At 47.3% G+C, this 25809-nt stretch overlaps 1 protein-coding gene and 1 long non-coding RNA gene across 2 annotated transcripts; both read left to right on the forward strand.

Annotated features, from left to right (window-relative positions):
• Window positions 1-273: 273 nt before the first annotated feature.
• On the forward strand, window positions 274-2707 carry LOC145424027 (uncharacterized). Its single transcript, XR_013904984.1, has 3 exons — window positions 274-418; window positions 2107-2236; window positions 2492-2707. It is a non-coding gene; the product is annotated as an uncharacterized LOC145424027 (long non-coding RNA).
• Window positions 2708-3212: 505 nt separating this feature from the next.
• Window positions 3213-24636, forward strand: LOC145422774 (NLR family CARD domain-containing protein 3-like). Its single transcript, XM_080294558.1, has 7 exons — window positions 3213-3234; window positions 4141-5938; window positions 6671-6844; window positions 7111-7284; window positions 11521-11694; window positions 22935-22981; window positions 23130-24636. The coding sequence occupies exons 1-7, from the start codon at window positions 3213-3215 to the stop codon at window positions 23660-23662; spliced, it is 2922 nt and encodes a 973-aa protein (XP_080150684.1). The 3' UTR covers window positions 23663-24636.
• Window positions 24637-25809: the final 1173 nt, after the last annotated feature.

A 25809-nucleotide genomic window follows, 5' to 3' on the forward strand; every position in this document is an offset into this window, starting at 1 on the left:
GCTGCTCACTGATTGGACGCTTGGTTTCAGCTCTGCTCTCAGTCTTTACTGCACAGGTGAAGGTAGAAAGTGTGACTGGATCTATAGACTGGAAACAGAGAAACATGCTGAACATTTGAAGCTTTGCAGCAGAAATGTTCATGTTACAAATACAGCAGAGCTGATCTGGGATCAGTGTGTTCACACCTGCAGCTACAACAAGGTTTCATGTCTCCACACGTCAGCATGTGAACTTTACTCTGACTCAGTCTGAGCAGTCAGACGGCAAGTTAACACATCAGCACACACAGAGCTGAGCCCCTCCCACCTGTGCTGAGTTTCAGGTGGAGCCCCGCCTCCTTCCAGGAAGCAGCTCACCTGTGTGTCCGTGTTTAGTGTCCAGGTGTGGAGTGGAGCTTGTTGTTGGTGTGAAGAAACTGTAAGTTTGCTTTGTTTCCTCCTTTAACAGTTTGTCTTTAGGAACTTTACTGTTTGTTCAGCTCGTGTTTGATTTCTTCACACAACAAACTGTGTGTGTTTGTATTTCCGGTCTCTCCATTAAAGTCAGTGTGTAATGTTTCCTGGCTAACATCAGCTGTGTGCAGCTTAGTTCAGCACAAATCTGCCGCTCCATAGTTCACGGTAACGGACTCACAGCTGGACCAACGAGGCCGAGTGTGTCCGCCACTCTGAGCTACGTTCGTGTTTGTGTACTTGTAGTTTGTACTTTGAGTTCACTCAGAGCCCACAGAGGACGCAGCGTACGTGATGACGTCACAGCCCTTTACCTCCTTTACTGTCACTGTGATTAATATTTACACACGAGACACCTGCAGAGCTCTGACGCTAAGCTAGCACACAGCATGCTAACACTAAGCTAATGCTAAGCTAACGGTAAGCTAGCCACGAACCCAGAGTGAGGTTAAAGCTGAGTAAACACTGACCCCAGACCAGCACCGTGATAAAGTGAGCTGCTGCTGCTGAACTTGAACAGGTAACAAAGTGATGAGCAGTCAGGCTGCAGGTTTCTACCTGTTCATGTTTCTACAGTAGAATCACTTTGAAGTGTCTTTGTGCTGTTTCATCTTTGATTTGTGTTCATAAACACTCAGAGAAACATCACGTGACCTCATCAGGATCTGTGTTGGTGTGTGGGGCTGTACCTCAGCTTTATGTTGTTACATGCTCATTTGTTCATTTTACACAGTAACATCAAAGTAATGTTATGAGGAGTAATGAAGTAACGTACTCCATTACTTTTAATTAAAGTGTTCTGTGTAATATGTGTAATAATGACTGTTTTGAGTAATGACCAACACTGATCACAACAAAGAGGAAATGCCTCCAACATGCACAAACATTTGAGCCACAACATGCAGTTAATGTGCACAAATGTCTTTGATATGCTGCTCAGTGATGGTGGTGACTGTCAGAGCAGAGCTACTGAGAATCAATAAGTAATATCAATGATGGGATCAGAATCACTAAATTCTTCTCATCCCTGTCAGTATCATACATGTGCTGTATAATGTGATAAATGTAGAGGTGCTGGCTGTTCTCTCACTCTGCTGTTTAGCTGTAAAGGACGCCTCCCTGCCTTTGTCTCATTCATGACCTTTAATAGTCTCTTCTAACATGCAGAGATCTGTATGATCTGTTTCATAGAGTCTAACCAGCCTGTACAGGTAACAACAACAGTCACTGCATCACTGACACACAAACGTCATCTCTGTCAATAACAACATTCATACATGGAATAAAAACACATCAGTGGATCATTGCTGGAGCTGATGTTAGTGCTCCTGGTGCAAAGGCTCTCAGTTTCCTCCTTGAAATAACATCAGTGGTGGGTCAGCGACATGCTTTCTTTCCCTCTCAGGTTTAAATATCTGGGACTCTCCACCGTTTGGTTTTAGAGCTGAAGAAGCTTCTCTGATGAAACGTCTTCCAGAAACTTAAAGACGTCTCTTTTCTCTCCAAGCTCCTTAGATCACATGACCTGGATGACTGAACCTACAGACATATTGACCTGGTTTCATGGTCACATGACAGGTCAGAGGTCAGCGACTGTAACTCAGTTCCTCCTGTTAATGTGAACTCACTGAGTGTTTGTGGTTTACCTCTCAGACTGACTGAAGATGATGATGGAGGAAGAGGAGGACAGAGCAGAGTCTGCAGGGTCCAGCTGTCCGTCTGTGAGGAGTGACCGGTCCAAAGGTCAAAATCCAAACTTCAGTGGTGAACCTGGAGCAACGAGGTCAGAGAGCTGAACTCACTGAGTAACAGAAATAATTCTGCACTGACATTATAATCAGTGTTGACTCTGGTTGATTGTCTGACTGTGTTTGTGAGCTGAGAGGAAATGAAAATGAGTTTGTAACAAAAATCAGTTTTGTCCAGTTTTCCTGTAAAAAGCTGAACTCTAATCTAAGAGGATGTTACTGACAGGAAACAGCTGCATTATCTGCAGTCTGTGTGATCACAGCTGCTTCAATCATGTTTGTGTCTGCAGAGGTCAGAGGTCACAGTCTGCAGGGTCCAGCTGTCCGTCTGTGAGGAGCGACCGGTCCAAACGTCGAAATCCAGACTTCAGTGGTGAACCTGGAGCAACGAGGTCAGAGAGCTGTGATGACTCCTTTACATGTTTGTGTTTCCTGGATAAATATGACCTGAAACATCCTCAGATTGTTACAAAGATTCATTAAAAAGAAAACAATGAAAGAGAAAAGATCCAAATGTTCGACTTGGTCATTTGCTGTTTGAGGACAGTGATGCTCATATCTGTGGGGAAAGTGTGACCTGAGTGGGTTCATGTTTGTCTTTAAAGAACAGAGCTGCTCTGATTCTCTTTGTGTCTGATCTGTTAAACAGTCTGAGAGGTCACACAGAGACCCAGCAGCTAAAGCCTGGATCATACTGGCTGCTGTTACTCCATCAGGACAACACTGAACCACAGTGGTGTGGATGTAGTGGATAAATCCCACCATACTGATGCTCAGAGTTAACCACAGGGAACAAAACCAGATGTTACCTTCAGATTGTGACCTTTGGAGTGGACGATGCAGATTTCAATAGAGAATAAATGTTGTTGTTTTTCAGCTGTGAAGAAAGAATCTAATTTTCTGAACTTAAGAATTTATGATGCTGGAAACAACATGGAGACTATAACACAACATTTCCACTGTGTTCATAGAATGAATGTAAAACTGTCAGACATTCATTAAATATGCAAAATGTCTACAGAAGCATCAGAGGGTCAGACGTGAAGCACTCAGTGATTTTGATCAAATGACTCATCAGTTATTGATCTGTACTACACTGATCTACCACGTTAGTAAAGCTGGTGTTCTGGTGGTGGAGGGAGACTCGGATCATGTTCTGGTTTTGGAGCAGTGATCTGCTGATGGTTCAGTTTGATGAGCTTCTTCAAAATCATCCCTGACATCACCACTGAAAGGACGTCCATGAAAATAGACTGAAAATTAATGATATGTTCACAATCTGAGAGTTTAAAGCTTGACAGACTTGATTCAGATGAAGTTATTTGAGCAGAAACTCCTGGATCTTTATCCTGTGTTGATCTAATCCTTCATGGTTCCTCCACAGAGTGGAGCAGCAGAGCTCAGAGGTTCCCAGTGGTCAGTCTGCCCAGCAGCATCAAACACAGCTGGACTCCATATTTATGGTCTGTACATGTACAACAACTACTGTTACATCTGTTCTGTTCACAGTCATCTCCATGCTGCTCTTTGTAGACCAGTGGATTGTCTGTGTGTCCAACATGGATCTGATGTTTGGCTCCATGATTTCAGTCTGATTGGCTCATTCATAAATATTCTGTTCCAGCTGCTGGAGGACAACATCATCACTTTTGTGAAGAACGAGCTGAAGAAGATCCAGAAGGTTCTGAGTCCAGATTACCCAGAATGCTTAGAGAGTCAGAGGAGCAGCAGCAGAGAGGCGTTTGTGAAGATCACAGTGGACTTCCTGAGGAGAATGAAGCAGGAGGAGCTGGCTGACCGTCTGCAGAGCAGTAAGAGGATTTATCTAAAGATTTAAGCTGCTGGATAAATGAACATTTTCCAGAGATGGAAGATGGAGCAACATGTTTTAAAGATTAGTTCTTTTTGGAATTGAGTGTTTATTTTTCTTCTCATTCAGAACTTCAAGCTGCAGTTTGTCATCGTAACCTTAAATCTGCTCTGAAGAAGAAGTTCCAGTGTGTGTTTGAGGGCATCGCTAAAGCAGGAAACCCAACCCTCCTGAATCAGATCTACACAGAGCTCTACATCACAGAGGGAGGGACTGCAGAGGTCAATGATGAACATGAGGTCAGACAGATTGAAACAGCATCCAGGAAACCAGACAGACCAGAAACAACCATCAGACAAGAAGACATCTTTAAAGCCTCACCTGGAAGAGATGAACCAATCAGAACAGTGCTGACAAAGGGAGTGGCTGGCATTGGGAAAACAGTCCTAACACAGAAATACAGCCTGGACTGGGCTGAAGACAAAGCCAACCAGGACATCCAGTTCATATTTCCATTCACTTTCAGAGAGCTGAATGTGCTGAAAGAGGAAAAGTTCAGCTTGGTGGGACTTGTTCATCGCTTCTTTACTGAAACCAAAGAAGCAGGAATCTGCAGCTTTGAAGACTTCCAGGTTGTGTTCATCTTTGATGGTCTGGATGAGTGTCGACTTCCTCTGGACTTCCACAAAACTACAATCCTAACTGACCCTAGAAAGTCCACCACAGTGGATGTGCTGCTGATAAACCTCATCAGGGGGAAACTGCTTCCCTCTGCTCGTCTCTGGATAACAACACGACCTGTAGCAGCCAATCAGATCCCTCCTGACTGTGTTGGCATGGTGACAGAGGTCAGGGGGTTCACTGACCCACAGAAGGAGGAGTATTTCAGGAAGAGATTCAGAGATGAGGAGCAGGCCAGCAGGATCATCTCCCACATCAAGACATCACGAAGCCTCCACATCATGTGTCACATCCCAGTCTTCTGCTGGATCACTGCTACAGTTCTGGAGGATGTGCTGGAAACCAGAGAGGGAGGACAGCTGCCCAAGACCCTGACTGAGATGTACATCCACTTCCTGGTGGTTCAGGCCAAAGTGAAGAAGGTCAAGTATGATGGAGGAGCTGAGACAGATCCACACTGGAGTCCAGAGAGCAGGAAGATGATGGAGTCACTGGGAAAACTGGCTTTTGATCAGCTGCAGAAAGGAAACCTGATCTTCTATGAATCAGACCTGACAGAGTGTGGCATCGATATCAGAGCAGCCTCAGTGTACTCAGGAGTGTTCACACAGATCTTTAAAGAGGAGAGAGGACTGTACCAGGACAAGGTGTTCTGCTTCATCCATCTGAGTGTTCAGGAGTTTCTGGCTGCTCTTCATGTCCATCTGACCTTCATCAACTCTGGACTCAATCTGCTGGAACAACAACAAACAACCTCCCAGAAGTCTGAAACAGGAGATTCTGCAAAGAAACACTTCTACCGGAGTGCTGTGGACAAGGCCCTACAGAGTCCAAATGGACACCTGGACTTGTTTCTCCGCTTCCTCCTGGGTCTTTCCCTGCAGACCAATCAGACTCTCTTACGAGGTCTGCTGACACAGACAGGAAGTAGCTCACAGACCAATAAGAAAACAGTCCACTACATCAAGGAGACGCTCAGTGAGAATCTGTCTGCAGAGAAAAGCATCAATCTGTTTCACTGTCTGAATGAACTGAATGATCGTTCTCTAGTGGAGGAGATCCAACAGTCCCTGAGATCGGGAAGTCTCTCCACAGATAAACTGTCTCCTGCTCAGTGGTCAGCTCTGGTCTTCATCTTACTGTCATCAGAGAAAGATCTGGATGTGTTTGACCTGAAGAAATACTCTGCTTCAGAGGAGGCTCTTCTGAGGCTGCTGCCAGTGGTCAAAGCCTCCAACAAAGCTTTGTGAATAAAAATATTCTCATCTCTTTATCTGTAAAATGCTGATTTTACATTACATTTACATGCCTAGAAATTGTATTAATCGTAAAATTAACAATGCCTAGAAATTCCCAAAAGGTTGATTATTTTCATCTGGACATAGCATTTTCAGTAGGAGAAATGTTTCATCACTCATTCCAGTGACTTCTTCAGTCTCAGCTGACTGCAGGTTTCTCCAATCTTACAAACAGTACATTTGCATAATGACTGAAACTAATTCCCCAGAGGAATCCACCCGAGGGATTAATAAAGTTTTATCTTATCTTATCTTATCTTATCTTATCTTATCTTATCAAAAGAGACCAAATTTAGGGAGGGTGGACTTACAGGGAAACATCTGAAACTGCTTTTCTCAGATGTAATATGAACTGATGCTCTGCACCATGTCCTGTGATGTCCCTTTGATCAATAAGGAAAAGTTTGATTCTTCCTGCTAGATTTAGCTCAAAGTTCTTAAAATTATGAAAGTGACTAACAGTACTGTGTACCTGTGACAACATGTACTGAACTTCTAACACTAAATCTATGAGGTATTCACTAGTTTGCAGTTCAGTAAGTTCTAGCTGTATTATTGTGTTTTTACTGAGCAGATGTGTGTTATATTTCTTCCACACTTACAGTTTAAATTGTTTGTATAAATGTTGAACCTAGAACAAAAAATAAATAAATTTAAATTTATTTTATTCTTCTCCTCAGACTGAGTGCCCCTAACCTATCAGAAGGAGGTTGTGAAGCTCTGTCGGCAGTTTTCTGTTCCTGGTCGTCTAGTCTGCGAGAGCTGGACCTGAGTATAATCAGCCTGCAAGATTCAGGAGTAAAGCTTCTGTCTACAGGACTGGAGAGTCCACACTGTGCATTGGAAACATTTAGGTCAGATTTAGTGATACACTGTTTTCATTAATTGATAAAATGAAGCAATTAAATATATTGCGTAATAAAAATGAAATTGTTTGTTGTATTATCTTAGTATTTGCCATAAACATGGAGTTTAAGTAAAGACCAACATTTCTAACCTTGTAACATCAGAAAATAATTCCTTAAAAACAGAATTATTGCTTCATGTAGTAGAGCCTCAATACACTCCGATTACACTTGAACAGTGAAACAAATACTGTTGTTAATGTTTTCTTTTTTAGACTTAGTCTCTGTAACCTAACAGAGAGAAGCTATGAAGCTCTGGCCTCAATCCTCAGCTCCCAGTCCTCTATTCTGAGAGAGTTGGACCTGAATAATTCTGATCTGCAGGATTCAGGAGTGAAACTTCTGTCTCTCGGAGTAAAGAGACCACACTGTAAACTGGAAGCTCTCAGGTCCGAGTATAGACCTTTTAATTGATGGTCATCTTTATATTATTTTATTTTATAATTCTTAAGTTACCGTTTATGCACCTTTTGGTTAATTCTTTGGGCTTGTGTTTTTTTTCTTCACATTTTATCACAAAAAAAAAAAATAAAAAAAAATAAAAAATATATATATATATATATAAAAAACACCCAGCGCGCCCCTGCGGGCGGTTTATCCTTCAAGCTCGGGTCCTCTACCAGAGGCCTGGGAGCTTGAGGGTCCTGCGCAGTATCTTAGCTGTTCCCAGGACTGCGCTCTTCTGGACAGAGATCTCCGATGTTATTCCCGGGATCTGCTGGAGCCACTCGCCTAGCTTGGGAGTCACCGCACCTAGTGCTCCGATTACCACGGGGACCACCGTTACCTTCACCCTCCACATCCTCTCGAGCTCTTCTCTGAGCCCTTGGTATTTCTCCAGCTTCTCGTGTTCCTTCTTCCTGATATTGCTGTCATTCGGAACCGCTACATCGATCACTACGGCCGTCTTCTTCTGTTTGTCTACCACCACTATGTCCGGTTGGTTAGCCACCACCATTTTGTCCGTCTGTATCTGGAAGTCCCACAGGATCTTAGCTCGGTCATTCTCCACCACCCTTGGGGGCATCTCCCATTTTGACCTCGGGACTTCTAGGTTATACTCGGCACAGATGTTCCTGTACACTATGCCGGCCACTTGGTTATGGCGTTCCATGTATGCCTTGCCTGCTAGCATCTTGCACCCTGCTGTTATGTGCTGGATTGTCTCTGGGGCATCTTTACACAGCCTGCACCTGGGGTCTTGCCTGGTGTGATAGACCCCAGCCTCTATGGATCTTGTACTCAGAGCTTGTTCTTGTGCTGCCATGATTAGTGCCTCTGTGCTGTCTTTCAGTCCAGCTTTGTCCAGCCACTGGTAGGATTTCTGGATATCAGCCACCTCCTCTATCTGCCGGTGGTACATACCGTGCAGGGGCCTGTCCTTCCATGATGGTTCCTCGTCTCCCTCCTCTTTCTTGGGTTTCTGCTGCCTGAGGTATTCACTGAGCACTCGGTCAGTTGGGGCCATCTTCCCAATGTATTCTTGGATGTTCCTTGTCTCATCCTGGACTGTGGTGCTGACACTCACCAGTCCCCGGCCCCCTTCCTTCCGCTTAGCGTACAGCCTCAGGGTGCTGGACTTGGGGTGAAACCCTCCATGCATGGTAAGGAGCTTTCTTGTCTTTATGTCAGTGGCTTCTATCTCCTCCTTTGGCCAGCCTATTACCCCAGCAGGGTACCTGATCACGGGCAGGGCGTACGTGTTGATGGCCCGGATCTTGTTCTTACCATTCAGCTGACTCCTCAGGACTTGCCTGACCCTCTGCAGGTACTTGGTGGTTGCAGCCTTTCTAGCGGCCTCTTCATGGTTCCCATTTGCCTGCGGGATCCCCAGGTACTTGTAACTGTCCTCTATGTCTGCAATGTTGCCTTCTGGTAGTTCAATCCCCTCAGTTCTGACTACCTTCCCTCTCTTTGTTACCATCCGACTACACTTCTCCAGTCCGAACGACATTCCAATGTCATTGCTGTATAGCCTGGTAGTGTGGATCAGTGAATCGATGTCTCGTTCACTCTTGGCATACAGCTTGATGTCATCCATGTACAGGAGGTGGCTGACAACTGCTCCGTTCCGTAGTCGGTATCCGTAGCCAGTCTTGTTAATGATCTCACTGAGGGGGTTCAGGCCTATGCAGAACAGCAGTGGGGACAGAGCATCTCCTTGGTAGATCCCGCACTTGATGGTGACTTGTGCTATGGGCTTGGAGTTGGCCTCTAGTGTTGTACGCCACATCCCCATTGAGTTCCTGATGAAGGCTTTGAGTCATAGGCCTTCTTGTAATCAATCCAGGCAGTGGAGGTCAGTCTGGTCTTGCAGTCTCGGCTGACTGTTCTGTCTACCAGTAGCTGGTGTTTTGCGCCTCTGGTATTTTTGCCAATTCCTTTCTGTGTCCTGCTCATGTATTGACCCATGTGCCTGTTCATCTTAGCAGATATGATGCCTGACAGGAGCTTCCATGTAGTACTCTGAGGCAGGTTATTGGTCGGTAGTTGGAGGGGACCGGTCCCTTCTTGATCCCTCCTTGGGGATCAGGACCGTCCGACCTTCGGTTAGCCATTCCGGGTGTCTCTCGTTAACTAGCAGCTGGTTCATTTGTGCTGCCAGACGCTCGTGGAGTGCAGTCAGCTTCTTTAGCCAGTAGGCGTGAACCATGTCGGGCCCTGGTGCTGTCCAACTCTTCATACTGGAGACCCTTTCTTCGACATCTGCCACTGTGATGGTTACTGGACCCTGTTCAGGGAGGTCGCTGTGGTCTGCCCTCAGATCCACTAGCCACTGAGCATTGCTGTTATGGGTTGCGTCCCTCTCCCATATGCTCTTCCAGTATTGCTCCGTCTCCAGCCTTGGTGGTGCTGTTCTCTTATTATTATTGTTCCCTTGCCACTGAGAGTGCACCTTTGCTGGTTCTGTGGAGAACAGCTGGTTTATTATCCTGCCTTCTATCTCTCTGGTGTACCTCCTCAAGCGACTGGCCAAGGCTGTGAGTCTTTGCTTGGCAGTTTCCAAGGCCTCAGGTATGGACAGCTTGCTGTATTTCTTATGCACCTTCTTTGTCGCACCTTTCTGCAACTCCGTTAGTTGGCTAACCTCCCTCCGTGCTACTTTGATCTTGCCCTCTAGCCTCCTTCTCCATGGAGGGTACTGCCCCTTGTGGCTGTTCAACTTGTAGCCAAGCATCTCACTGATCACTGCTGCCGTATTGTAGATCAGCTTGTTAGTGTCGGTAATCGTGGTTGTAGGTATTGTCCGTAGTGCTGCATTAACATCATCTAGCAGACCTTCTGAGGGTACTTCACGTAATCTTGGTAACCGGCTACGGGGGATCCAGGTTTCAAGCTTGGCCATGATCCTATTTTTCAGGTCAGTTCCTCTCGCACTCAACGATCCTTCTCCTATCGCACTTGGGGCTATGTACCCAATCTCGGGTGGGGGTGATGATATCTCCCCCCTGACCTGGCGTCCTGACTCCTCCTTGCCGTAGCATTTGTGTTCTACCTCGTCAATCTCTAGCTGTGAGAGCAGTCCCTTTTTTCGAATGTTGGAACACTGAGCTACTAGTTGTTTCACCGTCATTGTGGATGTTGGGTATCGAAGAATCCATAGGTCCGTCATCCTATTCATGTAGCCCCTTCCGCTGGGGTTACTTGCGTAGTAGCATTCCAACAACGCCCTGTTTTCGTCTCTTGCCCACCGATGCCTTCTTGTTCCAGTAGCCCACTTCTCGTCAGGGTGCCCTGGTTCCTCAACACCTGACGCAGACCATCATGCCAGCTCGGACGCGGGCGACGTCCGAGCCGGCATGCCTTCATATTTATCTGTCTCGCTCATGTCTGCGGTAGGCTTACTTAGCATAGGTGGTCTAGCCTTAGGACCCTTACTGGATACAGACGCCCCAGGCAGGAATCGAACTTGCGATATATATATATATATATATATATATATATATATATATATATATATATATATATAAAAAAGAGCAGAGGAGAGGCCCAGGCCGAAAGGCTAGAGGCCGAGGGCACTCCGCCCCCCAGAAAGGGCCCGACCGAGCCACAGGCGCCAGTCCCCAACAAGCAGTCACCCGCAGGGAGAGCCGTGAGGGGAGATGGCCCTCCATACCCATCCTAAGATGTCCCTAGAGAGGTGGTGTTCATGTCTATCTAATCACATGAGCCAAGGTGTGAAAACTGGTGTGAGTCATAATCAGCCAAGGTTTCAAGTTAAGTCATTGTGAACCCACCCCCACCCTGATGTTATTGTCATAAGCCACCACCTCTGTTCAAAGATGGTCCTTCACAGTAAACCTAGATAGCTTCTTTCACTCCTCTTTCAAACCATCTGTCTTCTCGAAGACAGAAAAATTCAAAATACTAAGTCAATATGAAGTAATTTCTTTTGTTTTGTTATTGTTTTTCTCTCTATGTATTATTGTGAGATCTACTGTACAATATAAAGCGCCTTGAGGTGACTGTTGTTGTGATTTGGAGCTGTATAAATAAAATTGGATTGAATTGAATTGAACAATAATGCCTAGTGTTTTTTTATACTTTTTTTTTTTCCCGCGTCTGCATATTGCATCCACTTCATAAAATGTTCACAAATGGATTGCTCTTTTGTGTGTCTGCAGGTTGTCAGGCTGTCTTATAACAGAGGAAGGCTGTATTTCACTGGCCTCAGCTCTGAGCTCCAACCCCTCCCATCTGAGAGAGCTGGACCTGAGCTACAATCATCCAGGTCCCTCAGGAATGAAGTTGCTGTCGTCTGGACTGAAGGATCCAGGCTGGAGACTGGACACTCTGAGGTATGGAGACAATGTCTGATAGAGGAGGAAGAGCTAGAAACATTTCCTGTGTTCTTCACCCATTTCTGTTTGTTTCATGCAGATGAGACATAAACAATCGCATATGCAGGTGTAACAAATATGTCCACTCATCAAGGAATAATCGAAACATAATCAATAACAACAGAGGACAATTTACTTAGGGTTTGATGGCAATTTAACATCAGCGTCCAATACCTTAAAAAATTGATGTACTGGAGCAAACACGCCCTTAACACCTCCAGGACTTCCTAACATACCCTCTCACACATCAGCTTGATACTGGTACGTCAAAGGAAACTTAACCAACTCTTGGTGAATATGTTTACAGCCTGAACAACTTACAGTTCCCTTGGAATGCAATTTCAACAAAGAAAGGAAGAAGAGGAAAAGAAAAGAAAATATTTGCATCAATTTCCCACCTCTCTTAACTCAGAGATATGTGAATACGTTGCTTAATGAGTCTTTATTCAGCCCACGGGTTAAAAACTACAACTTCCTCAGTCCGTAATCAAAGAGTGTTTATTTTGCAATAACCAAAATGTCTTTGTATAATCTTTGTAATTGAGAAAACAAGTGCCAGCAAAATAAATAAAGTGACTGGAGCTGAAAGTAGACATGAGTGCGAGTACTTCAGTCCAAATACTCAAGGTCCGGAAGAATAGGTCACAGCCACCAGTCTCTCAATGACACCAGCAAGATGGCAAGACAGCGCGGCCTCTCCTTCAACAGGAAGAAAAAAAAGGAAGAAAAAAACAGTCTCCTCCACCCCTAGCAGGAAAATGAACAATCAGTCTTTTAAGGCTACTGTGGGTGTAGATATTTACCACTAGCTCACGCAGCTTGCTCTCTGACACAGATACATCCTATGTGAGCTCAGTGCAGTGTGCTAGTTCAAATACACAACATCAATGAGAAGTTATGGCACACTAAACACACATCACTCACTGCGCTACATCCCTTTTTAAAGCACATTTTTCATCCTCTTAACTTACATCTTAAAATATCTTAATATATCCAGACCAGTTGTTACGACCTGGCTCAAAGGCCGCAACTAAGGAGACAAACACAAACTAGGCCACTCTGAGGGGAGTCAGTTAAAAAAAATGGGTTTTTACAAACTTTATACAGAAAACCGACAGGGCTGTGTTCAACACGCCACTGGGCAATCACAAGGCAGCCAATAGCCTATGTGGGTTGACACAGTGCAATCTGCATGCACAGGGGCTGGCACGAGTCTCCCGCTAGCCAATCATTAGAGAGTCCTGGCACTTTTGGACTTGCTTGAAGGAAAAAGGGTGGACTCACTCTATCTGATCATCGATTCAATTTATATAGTGCCAAATCACAACAACAGTCACCACAAGGCGCTTTATATTGTACAGTAGATCCTACAATAATACATTCAGAGAAAAACCCAACAATGATATGAGAAAGCACTTTGGCGACAGTGGGAAGAAAAAACTCCCTTTTAACATGAAGAAACCTCCGGCAAAACCAGGCTCAGGGAGGGGCGGCCATCTTCAGTGAACGGTTGGAGTGAGACAAGAAAAAACTGGATAAAGACATGCTGCGGAAGAGAGACAGAGGTTAATAACAGATATGATTCAATGCAGAGGGGTCTATTAACACATAGTGAGTGAGAAAGGTGACTGGAAAGGAAAAACTCAATGCATCATGGGAATCCCCCGGCAGCCTACGTCTATTGCAGCATAACTAAGGGAGGATCCAGGGTCACCTGGTCCAGCTCTAACTATATGCTTTAGCAAAAAGGAAAGTTTGAAGCCTAATCTTGAAAGTAGAGATAGTGTCTGTCTCCTGAATCCAAACTGGAAGCTGGTTCCACAGAAGAGGGGCCTGAAAACTGAAGGCTCTCCCTCCCATTCTACTTTTAAATACTCTAGGAACAACAAGTAGGCCTGCAGAGCGAGAGCGAAGTGCTCTAATAGGGTGATATGGGTACTACAAGGTCATTAAGATAAGATGGGGCCTGATTATTTAAGACCTTGTATGTAAGGAGCAGGATTTTGAATTCAATTCTGTATTTAACAGGGAGCTGATGAAGAGAAGCCAACAGCTAGTCCCTGTCAGTACTCATTTTTCAGAATTTTGGATTAATTGACAGCTTTTCAGGGAGTTTTTAGGACTTCCTGATAATTATTAATTACAGTAGTCCAGCCTGGAAGTAATAAGTGCATGACCTGCAGCCTCCTTGAATCGCTACCTTATCATGGTGGAGGGGTTTGTGTGTCCCAGGGATCCCAGGGGCTATGTTGTCTGGGGGCTTTTGCCCCCTGGTAGGGTCTCCCATGGCAAATTGGTCCTGGGTGAGGGACCAGACAAAGAGCGATTCAGAAGACCCTATGAAAAAGACATCGAGGGAACAGTTTACCCTGCCCGGGATAGGGTTACCGGGGCCTCGCCCTGGAGCCAGGCCCGGGGAGGGTGCCCGAGGGCGAGCGTCTGGTGGCCGGGCCTTAGTCCATGGGGCCCGGCCGGGCACAGCCCGAAGAGGAGACATGGGCCCATCCTCCCGCAGGCCCACCACCCGCAGGAGGCGCCATAGGGGTCGGGTGCATTGTGTGTCGGGTGGCGGCCAGGAGCGGAGGCCCTGGCGGACTGACCCCCGGCTGCCAAGACTGGCAATAGGGACATGGAATGTCACCTCTCTGGTGGGGAAGGAGCCTGAGTTAGTGCGTGAGGCTGAGAGGTACCGGCTAGATATAGTCGGGCTCACCTCTACGCATGGCTTGGGCTCTGGAACCAGTCTCCTGGAGAGGGGCTGGACTCTGTCTCAGTCTGGAGTTGCCCCTGGTGAGAGGCGGCGTGCTGGGGTGGGTATTCTAATATCCCCTCGGCTTGCTGCCGGTTCGTTGGGGTTTTTCCCGGTGGACGAGAGGGTTTGTTCCCTGCGCCTTAGGGTCGGGGAACGGGTCCTGACTGTCATCTGTGCTTATGCGCCGAGTGGCAGTTCAGAGTACCCAGCCTTCTTAGAGTCCCTGGGGGGGGTGCTGGAAGGTGCTCCACCTGGAGACTCTGTTGTCCTGCTGGGAGACTTCAATGCTCACGTGGGTAACGACAGCGAGACCTGGAGGGGCGTGATTGGGAGGAACGGCCTCCCTGATCTGAACCCGAGCGGTGCTTTGTTATTGGACTTCTGTGCTAATCACAGTTTGGCCATAACGAACACCCTGTTCGAACACAAGAGTGTCCATAAGTGCACGTGGCACCAGGATGCTCTAGGCCGTAGGTCGATGATCGATTTTGTAATCGTATCACCAGACCTGCGACCATATGTTCTGGACACTCGGGTAAAGAGAGGGGCTGAGCTGTCAACTGATCACCACCTGGTGGTGAGTTGGATCAGGTGGCGGGGGAGGACACTGGACAGACCTGGTGCACCTAAACGCGTAGTGAGGGTGTGCTGGGAACGTCTAGCAGAGGCCCCAGTCCGCGAGATCTTCAACGCACACCTCCGGCAGAGCTTCGACAGCATTCCGAGGGAGACTGGGGACATCGAGTCCGAATGGACCATGTTCAGCGTCTCCATTGCCGAAGCTGCTGCATTGAGCTGCGGCCGCAGGGTGGTTGGTGCCTGCCGTGGTGGTAATCCCCGAACCAAATGGTGGTCACCAGAGGTGAAGGGAGCCACCAGGCTGAAGAAGGAGTCCTATCAGGCTTGGTTAGCCTGTGGGACTCCGGAGGCAGCCAACAGGTATCGACAGGCCAAGCGGAATGCGGCTCGGGCAGTGGCTGAAGAAAAAACTCGGGTGTGGGAGGAGTTCGGAGAGGCCATGGAAAAAGACTTTCGGACTGCCTCGAAGAGATTCTGGCAAACCGTCAGGCGTCTCAGGAGGGGAAAGCGGTGCTCTACCTGCACTGTGTATAGTGCTGGCGGAGCGCTGTTGACGTCGACTGAGAAAATTGTCAGGCGGTGGAAGGAATACTTTGAGGACCTCCTTAATCCCACTGACACGTCTTCCGAGGAGGAAGCAGAGTCTGGGGATGAGGGGAATGACCCGCCAATTTCCGGGGGCGAGGTCACTGAGGCAGTTAAACAACTCCTTGGTGGCAGAGCCCCTGGTGTTGATGAGGTCCGCCCCGAGTTCCTGAAGGCTCTGGACGTTGTAGGGCTGTCCTGGTTGACACGCCTTTGCAATGTTGCGTGGAGATCAGGGGCAGTACCTGTGGAATGGCAGACCGGGGTGGTGGTCCCCATCTTTAAGAAGGGGGACCGGAGGGTGTGTTCCAACTACAGGGGGATCACACTCCTCAGCCTCCCTGGGAAAGTCTATGCCAGGGTGCTGGAAAGGAGAGTTCGTCCGCTAGTCGAACCTCGGATACAGGAGGAACAATGCGGTTTTCGTCCTGGTCGTGGAACACTGGACCAGCTCTTTATCCTCTCGAGGATACTTGAGGGTGCATGGGAGTTTGCCCAACCAGTCTACATGTGTTTTGTGGACTTGGAGAAGGCATTCGACCGTGTCCCTCGGGGTGTCCTGTGGGAGGTGCTGCGGGAGTATGGGGTGTCTGGCCCATTGCTACGGGCCATTCGATCCCTATACAACCGTTGCAAGAGCTTGGTTCGCATTGCCGGCAATAAGTCGGACTCGTTCCCGGTGGGTGATGGGCTCCGCCAGGGCTGCCCTTTGTCTCCGGTTCTGTTCATAATTTTTATGGACAGGATTTCTAGGCGCAGCCAAGTGGCGGAGGGCTTTCGCTTTGGTGGCCTCAGAATCTCATCTCTGATTTTTGCGGATGATGTGGTTCTGTTGGCTTCATCGGGTGAGGGCCTCCAGCTCGCACCGGAGCGGTTCGCAGCCGAGTGTGAAGCAGCGGGAATGAGGATCAGCACCTCCAAATCTGAGGCCATGGTTCTCAGCCGGAAAAGGGTGGAGTGCCCACTCCGGGTCGGGGATGAGTTCCTGCCCCAAGTGGAGGAGTTCAAGTATCTCGGGGTCTTGTTCGCGAGTGATGGGAGAAGGGAGCCGGAGATCGACAGACGGATTGGGGCTGCAGCTGCAGTAATGCGGACGCTGCACCGGTCCGTCGTGGTGAAGAGGGAGCTGAGTGTAAAAGCAAAGCTCTCAATTTACCGGTCGATCTACGTCCCTACCCTCACCTATGGCCACGAGCTATGGGTAGTGACCGAAAGAACGAGATCGCGGATACAAGCGGCAGAAATGAGCTTCCTCCGAAGGGTGGCTGGCCTCTCCCTTAGAGATAGGGTGAGAAGTTCGGCCATCCGGGAGGGGCTCAGAGTAGAGCCGCTGCTGCTCCACATCGAAAGGAGTCAGCTGAGGTGGTTCGGGCATCTGACAAGGATGCCCCCTGGGCGCCTCCTGGGTGAGGTGTTCGAGGCATGTCCCACCGGGAGGAGGCCCCGGGGCAGACCCAGGACACGCTGGAGAGATTATATCTCTCGGCTGGCCTGGGAACGCCTTGGTATTCCCCCGGATAAGCTGGAGGAGGTGGCTGGGGAGGGGGAGGTCTGGGCCTCTTTGCTTAGGCTGCTGCCCCCGCGACCCGGCCTCGGATAAAGCGGATGAAAATGGATGGATGGATGGACCTGCAGCCTAGAGCATCTTGCTGCTACATGCACTTATGGACACTCTTATGTTCGAACATGGTTTTCATGTTCAAACTGTGTTTTGGCCATATGCCACTCTGAGACGGAATATTGTTGCGCATACGGAAGAAAGCAGTACTATATTTTTGTATAATATGTGCATTGAAGGACATGTCTTGGTCAAAATGACTCCATGGTTCCTCAGTGTTACTGGAGGCCAAGGTAATGCCATCCAGAGTATCAATCTAGTTAGATACCATACTTCTAAGATTTTCAGGGTCAAGTACAATAACCTTAGTTTTATTCTTTACTAAGAAGCAAAAAGTTAGAGGCAATCTAGGTCTTTATGTCTTTAAGACATTCCTGCAATTTAACTCATTGGTGTGTGTTATCTGGCTTCATGGACAGATAGAGCTGGGTGTCATCTGCATAGCAGTGAAAATGTATGCTATGTCTTCTAATGATACTGCCTAAGGGAAGCATGTATAATGTAATGGCGGCGCGCACAGACGCAGCGGCCCGGAGCTCCTACACTTTTGCACTTTTGGTGGTACTGTGTATTATTTCACACAGTCTGGGGTTACTTCAATACAACAGAGATGATCTACTACAACTAAGCCGTGGAGATCTTCAACTAACATCCGAGTATCTCATCCCCCCGGAGATCGTTAAGCAACCCCCGGGGCTACCCGCAACAGCAAGCCGCAGGAGGAGACGTTGCGAGCGGAGGCAGAAGAGAGGCAAGCGGGGAGGCCTGTGGGCACGGCTAAAGACTAGTCCGTTTAAACCACCACTCCCGATCATATTCCTCTCCAACGCCCGTTCAATCCGTTACAAACTGGATGAAATACGACTGGAGATCGCCACTCGACGGACTTTTAATAACTGTTCGTGCATGATTTTCACTGAAACCTGGCTGGACAGCGCCATTCCCGATGCGGCTATCGATCTAGCAGGCCGCACCGCCTATCGAGCCGACAGGTCTGCGGACTCGGGTAAGAAGACTGGCGGGGGGCTGTGCATCTATATTAACAACCTTTGGTGCACGAACGTCACGGTAACGGAAAAACTGTGCAGTACAGAGGTAGAACTGTTGGTGTTAAAGTGCCGTCCATTCTATCTCCCTCGGGAATTTTCTGCCGTTTACATCTGCGCTGTTTACATTCCACCAGATGCTAATGCTAAGCTAGCATTAGCACAATTGAGCAGCAGCATCAATAACAGCCTGGTAGCACACCCGGACAGTGTCTTTATTGCGGCTGGGGATTTTAACCACGCGGACCTGAAATCTGTACTTCACAATTTCCACCGTTATGTGAAGTGTGCTACCAGAGGAGATAGAACGTTGGACCAGGTGTACACCAACATGGCGAATGCGTACAGAGCCCAGGCTTATCCCCACCTGGGTCTGTCAGACCATCTCTCCCTTCTGCTACACCCAATATACACACAAAAGATCAAGAGCACTGGGATTACAACCAAAACCGTGAGAACATGGCCGCAGGATGCTATTCCGATGCTTCAGGACTGTTTCCACTGCACAGACTGGGATGTATTCAAGGTGCAGGACACTGACAATCGTGTCGCATTGGACAGTTACACCTCCACTGTCTTGGACTACATCTGTTTCTGTGTGGACAATGTAACAACTTGGAAACGATTCCGTGTGTTCCCTAATAATCCACCCTGGATGACACACGGAGTTCAACAACTTATTCGAACAAGGAACAACGCTTTCAAATCCGGGGACCAGGAGGCATACAGTGCTGCCAGGGCCAACCTGAGAAGAGGCATCAAGACTGCCAAGCAGCAGCACAGGAGGCGTATCGAGGCCAGGTTTGAGAACAACACAAACCCAAGGCAGGTCTGGGAGGGCATCAGGGCTATCACGGACTACAAAAGAAGAACACCATCACCCTCAGCCGACAGTTCTACTCTGGCTGAGGATCTAAATCTCTTTTATGCCCGTTTTGACAGGGAGAACACCGACCCTGTCCTGTCCCCTCTCCCCTCAACCGACCCTGCTCCGGTCCTGAGCACTCATGAGCTGAGGCGTGTGTTCCGGAGCATTAACACCAGGAAGGCGACCGGGCCGGACGGAGTGCTGGGCCGGGTGCTAAAAGACTGTGCTGCGGACCTGGCGGACGTCTTCACCTCTATATATAACACCTCGTTGTCCTGTTCACTGGTACCATCCTGTTTCAAAGCAGCAACCATCGTTCCCATCCCAAAACAGTCAAATGTCACATGTCTGAACGATTTCAGACCTGTGGCACTCACCCCCATTCCCGCCAAATGCCTGGAGAGACTGGTCATTAAACACATCAGAGCTGCTTTTCCACCATCCCTGGACTCGCACCAGTTTGCATACAGGGAGAACCGGTCAACCGAGGATGCGATCGCCACAGTGCTGCACACATTACTGAAGCACTTGGAACACAGGAATACCTATGCACGGCTCCTCTTTGTAGACTACAGCTCGGCTTTTAATACCATCCGGCCATACAAAGTCCGTCCCAAACTCCACCAACTGGGACTTAACTCCTCTCTGTGCAACTGGATTGTGGACTTCCTCACTAACCGTAGACAGAGTGTCAGAGTGGGTAAGAACACCTCTTCCACCCTTGTGGTCAACACCGGTGCCTCTCAGGGGTGTGTTCTGAGCCCTCTGCTATACACTCTCTTCACCCATGACTGTATTTCCTCCTGCGCGTCCAATCTCATTAAGTTTGCAGATGACACTACAGTGCTCGGACTTATATCCAACAATGATGAGACAAACTATAGGACAGAGGTGCAACAACTAGAGTCATGGTGCCACGACAATAACTTGGTCTTAAACACCAAAAAGACCAAGGAGATCATTGTAGATTTCCGGAAGAGGGGTCATAACAACCATCTGCCTCTCTTCATTGGCAGTGAGGCGGTGGAGAGGGTGAGCAGTTTTAAATTCTTGGGGGTAACTGTGACCGAGGACCTGTCCTGGGGCAACCATATCACCTCAGTTGTACGGAAGGCCCAACAGCGCCTCTACTACCTGAGGAGACTGCGGAGCGCACACATTCCCAGATCTCTGATGTTGAACTTCTACAACTGTGCCATCAGCAGCGTTCTGACGTATGGATTTCTAGTGTGGTTCCCCAGCTGCACCAAGGCCGATCAGCAAGCACTCCAGCGGGTGGTGAAAGAAGCTGGCAGAATTATTGGAACAAGTCTGCCAGAGATCAGTAATATCTTCCCCACTCGCTGTCTGAGGAGGGTGCACAGTATCCTGCGGGACCAACATCACCCTGCGCGCCACCTTTTCCATCTGCTGCCCTCAGGGAGAAGGTACAGGTCTATACAGGCCAGAACATCCAGACTGGCCAACAGCCTGTATCCACAGGCTGTGAGGCTCCTGAACTCTCTGCCCCCCTCTCACGGACAATAACCATATCCAACTTCTTAATAGCAATGAACTGGTCTGCATTGGTGCATCATATCTTTATTCTCTTCCCCCTCCTGCCCCCCCCCCCCTCTTTCTTAAATAGATAACTATCATATCTGATATCATATCTCACAGTACAATAATATTGAATGGGTTGCATTGTTGTATTTTGTCATGTTTCTCAGGTCTTTGTCTGAATTTCTACGAACATTATTGCTAAGGATTGTCTTATTGCATTGGAGTCACACTGGGTTAAATATGTACACTTGGGTTTTAAGGGGTATCTATTATTTTCTTCTTTTTTTTGGGTTGTATGGAAGCCCCAAACGCAATTTCATTGTTCTTGACAATGACAATAAATAAATAAATACTAAAATACTAAAATACTAAATACTAAACAGAATTAGTCCTAGCACTGAATCCTGTGGAACACTGTAGTTGATCTTAGTGTATGAAGAGGACTCTCATGACTGTAGTGCAGTACCTGTAGTACCTACAGCATGTTCCAATGACTCTAATAGGATATTATGGTCAACAGTATCAAACGCTGCACTGAGGTCTAGCAGGACAAGCACAGAGATGAGTCCACTGTCAGAGGCCATAAGAAGATCATTTGTAACCTTCACTAAAGCTGTTTCTGTGCTGTGATGAGCTCTGAAACCTGACTGAAACTCTTCAAATAAACCATTCCTCTGCAGATGATCTGTTAGCTGTTTGACAACTACTTTTTCAAGGATTTTTGAAATGAAAGGAAGGTTGGAGATTGGCCTATAACTAGCTAAGACTGCTGGGTCTAGAGATGCTTTTTAAGTAAAGGTTTAACTTGTTTTTACTTGGTATATAGTCGATTATTAGAGATAGGTTGATCAGATTAAGATTGAAGCATTAATTAATGGCAGGACTTCTTTGAGCAGTTTTGTAGGAATGGGGTCTAAAACCATTGATGGTTTCGAGGAAGTATTTATTGAAGTTAACTAAGAAAGATCAATTAGAGAAAAAGACTCTAAATGAATATCAATGGTACTAAAAGTAGGCTTAGGCTGCTGCCCCCGCGACCCGGCCTCGGATAAAGCGGATGAAGATGGATGGATGGATGGACTAAAAGTAGCTGTAGATAATATTACACGTGTGAGATGATTATGGGTTTGTAGAGAAGTCCAATAGAAAAACACCGCTCGGGTTCAGATCAGGGAGCCCGTTCCTCCCAATCACACCCCTGCAGGTCTTGCTGTCATTACCCACATGAGCAGTGAAGTCTCCCAGTAGGTCGACAGAGTCTCCAGGTGGAACACCTTCCAGCACTCCACTCAGAGACGCTAAAAGGCTGTGTACTATGAAATGCCACTCAGCGTATAACCACAGATGACAGTCAGGACGCATTCCCCGAACCGAAGGCACAGGGGACAAACCCTCTCATCCACCAGGAAGAACCCCAACGTACAGACAGCAAGCCGAGGGGATATTAGAATACCCACCCCAGCCCGCTGCCTCTCACCAGAGGCAACTCCAGACTGAAACAGACTCCAACCCCTCTCCAGGAGACTGGTTCCAGAGCCCGAGCCATGCATCGAGGTGAGCCCAACTATATCAAGCCGGTACCTCTCAACTTCACGCACAAACGCGGGTTTCTTACCCACCAGAGTGGTGATATTTCATGTCCCGATTGCCTGTCTTGGTAGCCGGAGATCAGTCCGCCAGGGCCTCCCCTCCCGCTGCCACCCGGCACACAATTCACCCGACCCCTACGGTGCCTCCTTCGAGTGGTGGGCCAGCAGTTGGATAGGCCCATGTCCCCTTTTCAGGCTGTGCCTGCCTGGACCCCATGGGCTAATGCACGGCCACCAGACGCTCGTCCTCAGGCCTGGTTCCAGGGTGGGGCCCCACTAACCCTACGCCAGGCAGGGTAAACTGTTCCCTCTGTGATATTCTCATGAGGGTCCTCTGAACCCCTCTTTTTCTGGTCCCTGACCCAGGACCAATTTGCCATGGGAGACCGTACAAGGGGGTAAAAGCCTCCAGACACATAGCCACTGGGATCCCTGGGACACGGAAACCCCTCCACCACGATAAGGTAGCGATTTGCGGAGGGGTGGATTGAAGTGTATTTATGAAAATGTTGGGCTGATCCTTTATCAGTGTCTAACAGTATGGGTATGAGAGCCATGAAATATCCATGTGTGCATGCTGAAAGAGACATTGCTGGTCTGACCCTCCTCCTCCTTTCAGGGTGGAGCCTGCTGGAGTCCGATGGTTGAGACCAGGTCTGAGGAAGTGTAAGTGTGTTTTTAATGGGATTCATGAAAACAAAGCAGCACACATTCAACCATCTTCATCATGTCAGGAGTCATCATCAAAGTGTCAATCAATGAACAGATGATGGATCAATAACTGCAGCTGGATTGTGTTTGTTCTCTCCATCAGATGCCTGTCAACTCACAATCGACACAAACACAGTGAACACAAAGCTCCAACTGTCTGACAACAACAGGAAGGTGACACGTGTGGAGGAGGTTCAGTCATATCCTGATCATCCAGACAGATTTGATATTCGACATCAGCTGCTGTGTAGAAATGGCCTGAGTGGTCGCTGTTACTGGGAGGTTGAATGGACAGGAGATGTTTATATATCAGTGAGTTACAGAAGCAACAGAAGGAAAGGAGGCAGTGATGACCTTGTGTTTGGATGGAATGATCAGTCCTGGAGTCTGTGGTGCAGTCGTGGTCATCCTCGTTCTGTCTGGCACAATAACAGAGAAACACCCATCTCCTCCTCCTCCTCCTCCTCTGTCTCTAACAGAGCAGCAGTGTATGTGGACTGTCCTGCTGGCACTCTGTCCTTCTACAGAGTCTCCTCTGACACTCTGATCCACCTCCACACCTTCAACACCACATTCACTCAAACTCTTTATCCTGGGTTTGGACTCTGGTTTGATTCCTCAGTGTGTCTGTGCTGAGTGGAGTGTAAAGAGTTTCCTCCTGTTAGAGAAACACTCTGAATGTTGAACAGATAGTTCAGTCTGTACATTTCTGTCTCCTTCAGGTTTTGTATTGTTGATTGTCATTTATGCTTAGAAATATCTACTCATATATGCTTAGAGTTTTATAATTAGTTGTAGATTAATAGAGTTTTGATCCTTAGTAGTCTGCAGAGACACATTGTGTGCATTCCAGAGTGCTCTGGCTTTCACACCCACATTCGGGGAGCATGTAAGAGGTCATACCATCTTTTATTGTTTTATGATAGGATAAACGTATCTATATCTGTTTTAGGCTAAGTGCTTTTTGTTTAGATGAACTGCTGGTTTAGGGAAGTCTTTATGGGGTCACGCTCTGACCCCCCCCCCCCCCCCCCCACACACACACACACACACACACACACACACACACATACTTACAAAACCACAGGCAAGGTACTCTTTGTGTGTGTGTAGACGTCATATGTTAATGAACCTATGTATATTCATGTAACCTCAATAAAAGAGCAGTGTTACGGGAGAGCGGATGAGAGTCCGACGGAGGCCAAGTGGGCGGAACGACATCTGGCTCTGGTCCAGTCTCCCTCATGCATGAGTACGAACTTTGCCTACTTGGTGTTCAATGCTTTTGCGGTGTAGTTAAATTGTCTCGTTCCAGCGGTGGGCCTGTGCTAGACAGACCCAACAGTCTCTTTCTCTCAGTAACACGTTTTCAGGATTCAATCAGCTCAACCCAACTTTGTTTTAAATGACACACCGAGGTTATTCCTAGGAATCAGATTTGATCTAAAACCTTTAGTTTCACAATCAACTTATTTAAGACAATCTGAGCGTCTGAGGGTCTCAGAACGGTCTGTCTTGCAGGGCTAATAAAGCCAACTTAGTGCTACGAGTTCATTGAACATATGTCCACTACTTTCTGTCTTTCCTTGCATAAGTAATAAATTGTTTTTGAAGCCAGTTTGGTGCATTGGCCCTTTAACACAAAGTTCCTATAGAGAAATCCAGTTTGTCTCAAAACAAGAAAATATCATCAGCATATATCATCATTTAACAGTCCAAATAATCACACTTCCAGTTCAGTTCTGTGTCAGTGTGATCAGTTCAAATCCATGCAGTCTTGTGTGTGTGTGTGTCTCAGCACACATGCAGATGAGGAGAGAGCTAACTCCGAGCCTTGCGGAATATTCAGAAGGCAGGCGTGCACTGAAGGAAACCAAGATACGTTTCCAAACTCTGTATCCAGCCTGTTTGAGAGTACATTACGAAGATGGAAAGACAACGTATGACATGGTTAAAGAGGCAACATCGGACATGGCTAGCTTGGGGCCGCTCGTAAAAGTGATTGAGTCACGCAGTTTTAAAGAGAAATTGCAAGAGTTCACACATTCGTCACCGGACAATACAGATTAAATTTACTCTACAGCAAATGAAATTTAGTAGTGATGACTGACGGTTAAGACAAGATAAAGACTTAACATAAATTTTTTGAGCAACTTGCTCGAAGTAAAGGGACAAAACCCGGACCATCATGTCTTAACAGTTTATAGGCATTTGTTTTTGATCAACAATGGCTGTTTTTACAGCAGAGGGCCCTGCAACTTGGAGGCTTTCCCTCGGACTTGCTACGGAGAGGACCTTGTAAGTGGAATTCTATGGGATCAGAACGATGCCACCTTAAATGAAACCAAAAAAAAAATATTGAAACTGAAAAAAATATTGTAACTGAAAACAATGTACTGAAAAATCTTGTATTGAAACGGGGATTCCGACCCACATGTATTGCACATATTATAATTAGGGATGGGTATCAAAACCCGGTTCTTGTTGAGAACAGGTTCCCACTGTTTCAATCCCTTGGAATTGTTTGCCATTTTTGCAAACGATTCCCTTATCGATTCCAGTTGCCCCGAATGACGTCACCACATTGCGGACCGTCATTTACCTGGCAGGAAACACGGCGCCTAAGCGGCTCAAACGCTCAAAAGTTTGGTTATACTTTACATGCAAACTCCACACAGAAAGACCCCAGCCTGGTGGTGGGACGTTCTTGCTGTGCGGCAAGAAGGTCTTACACAGCAAATTTCAAATTCAGTTTTAAAAGCTTTTGTTCAAATTAAGCAATT

Source organism: Astatotilapia calliptera, chromosome 3 (assembly GCF_964374335.1).
Source record: "Astatotilapia calliptera chromosome 3, fAstCal68.1, whole genome shotgun sequence".
Lineage (NCBI taxonomy): Eukaryota > Metazoa > Chordata > Actinopteri > Cichliformes > Cichlidae > Astatotilapia > Astatotilapia calliptera.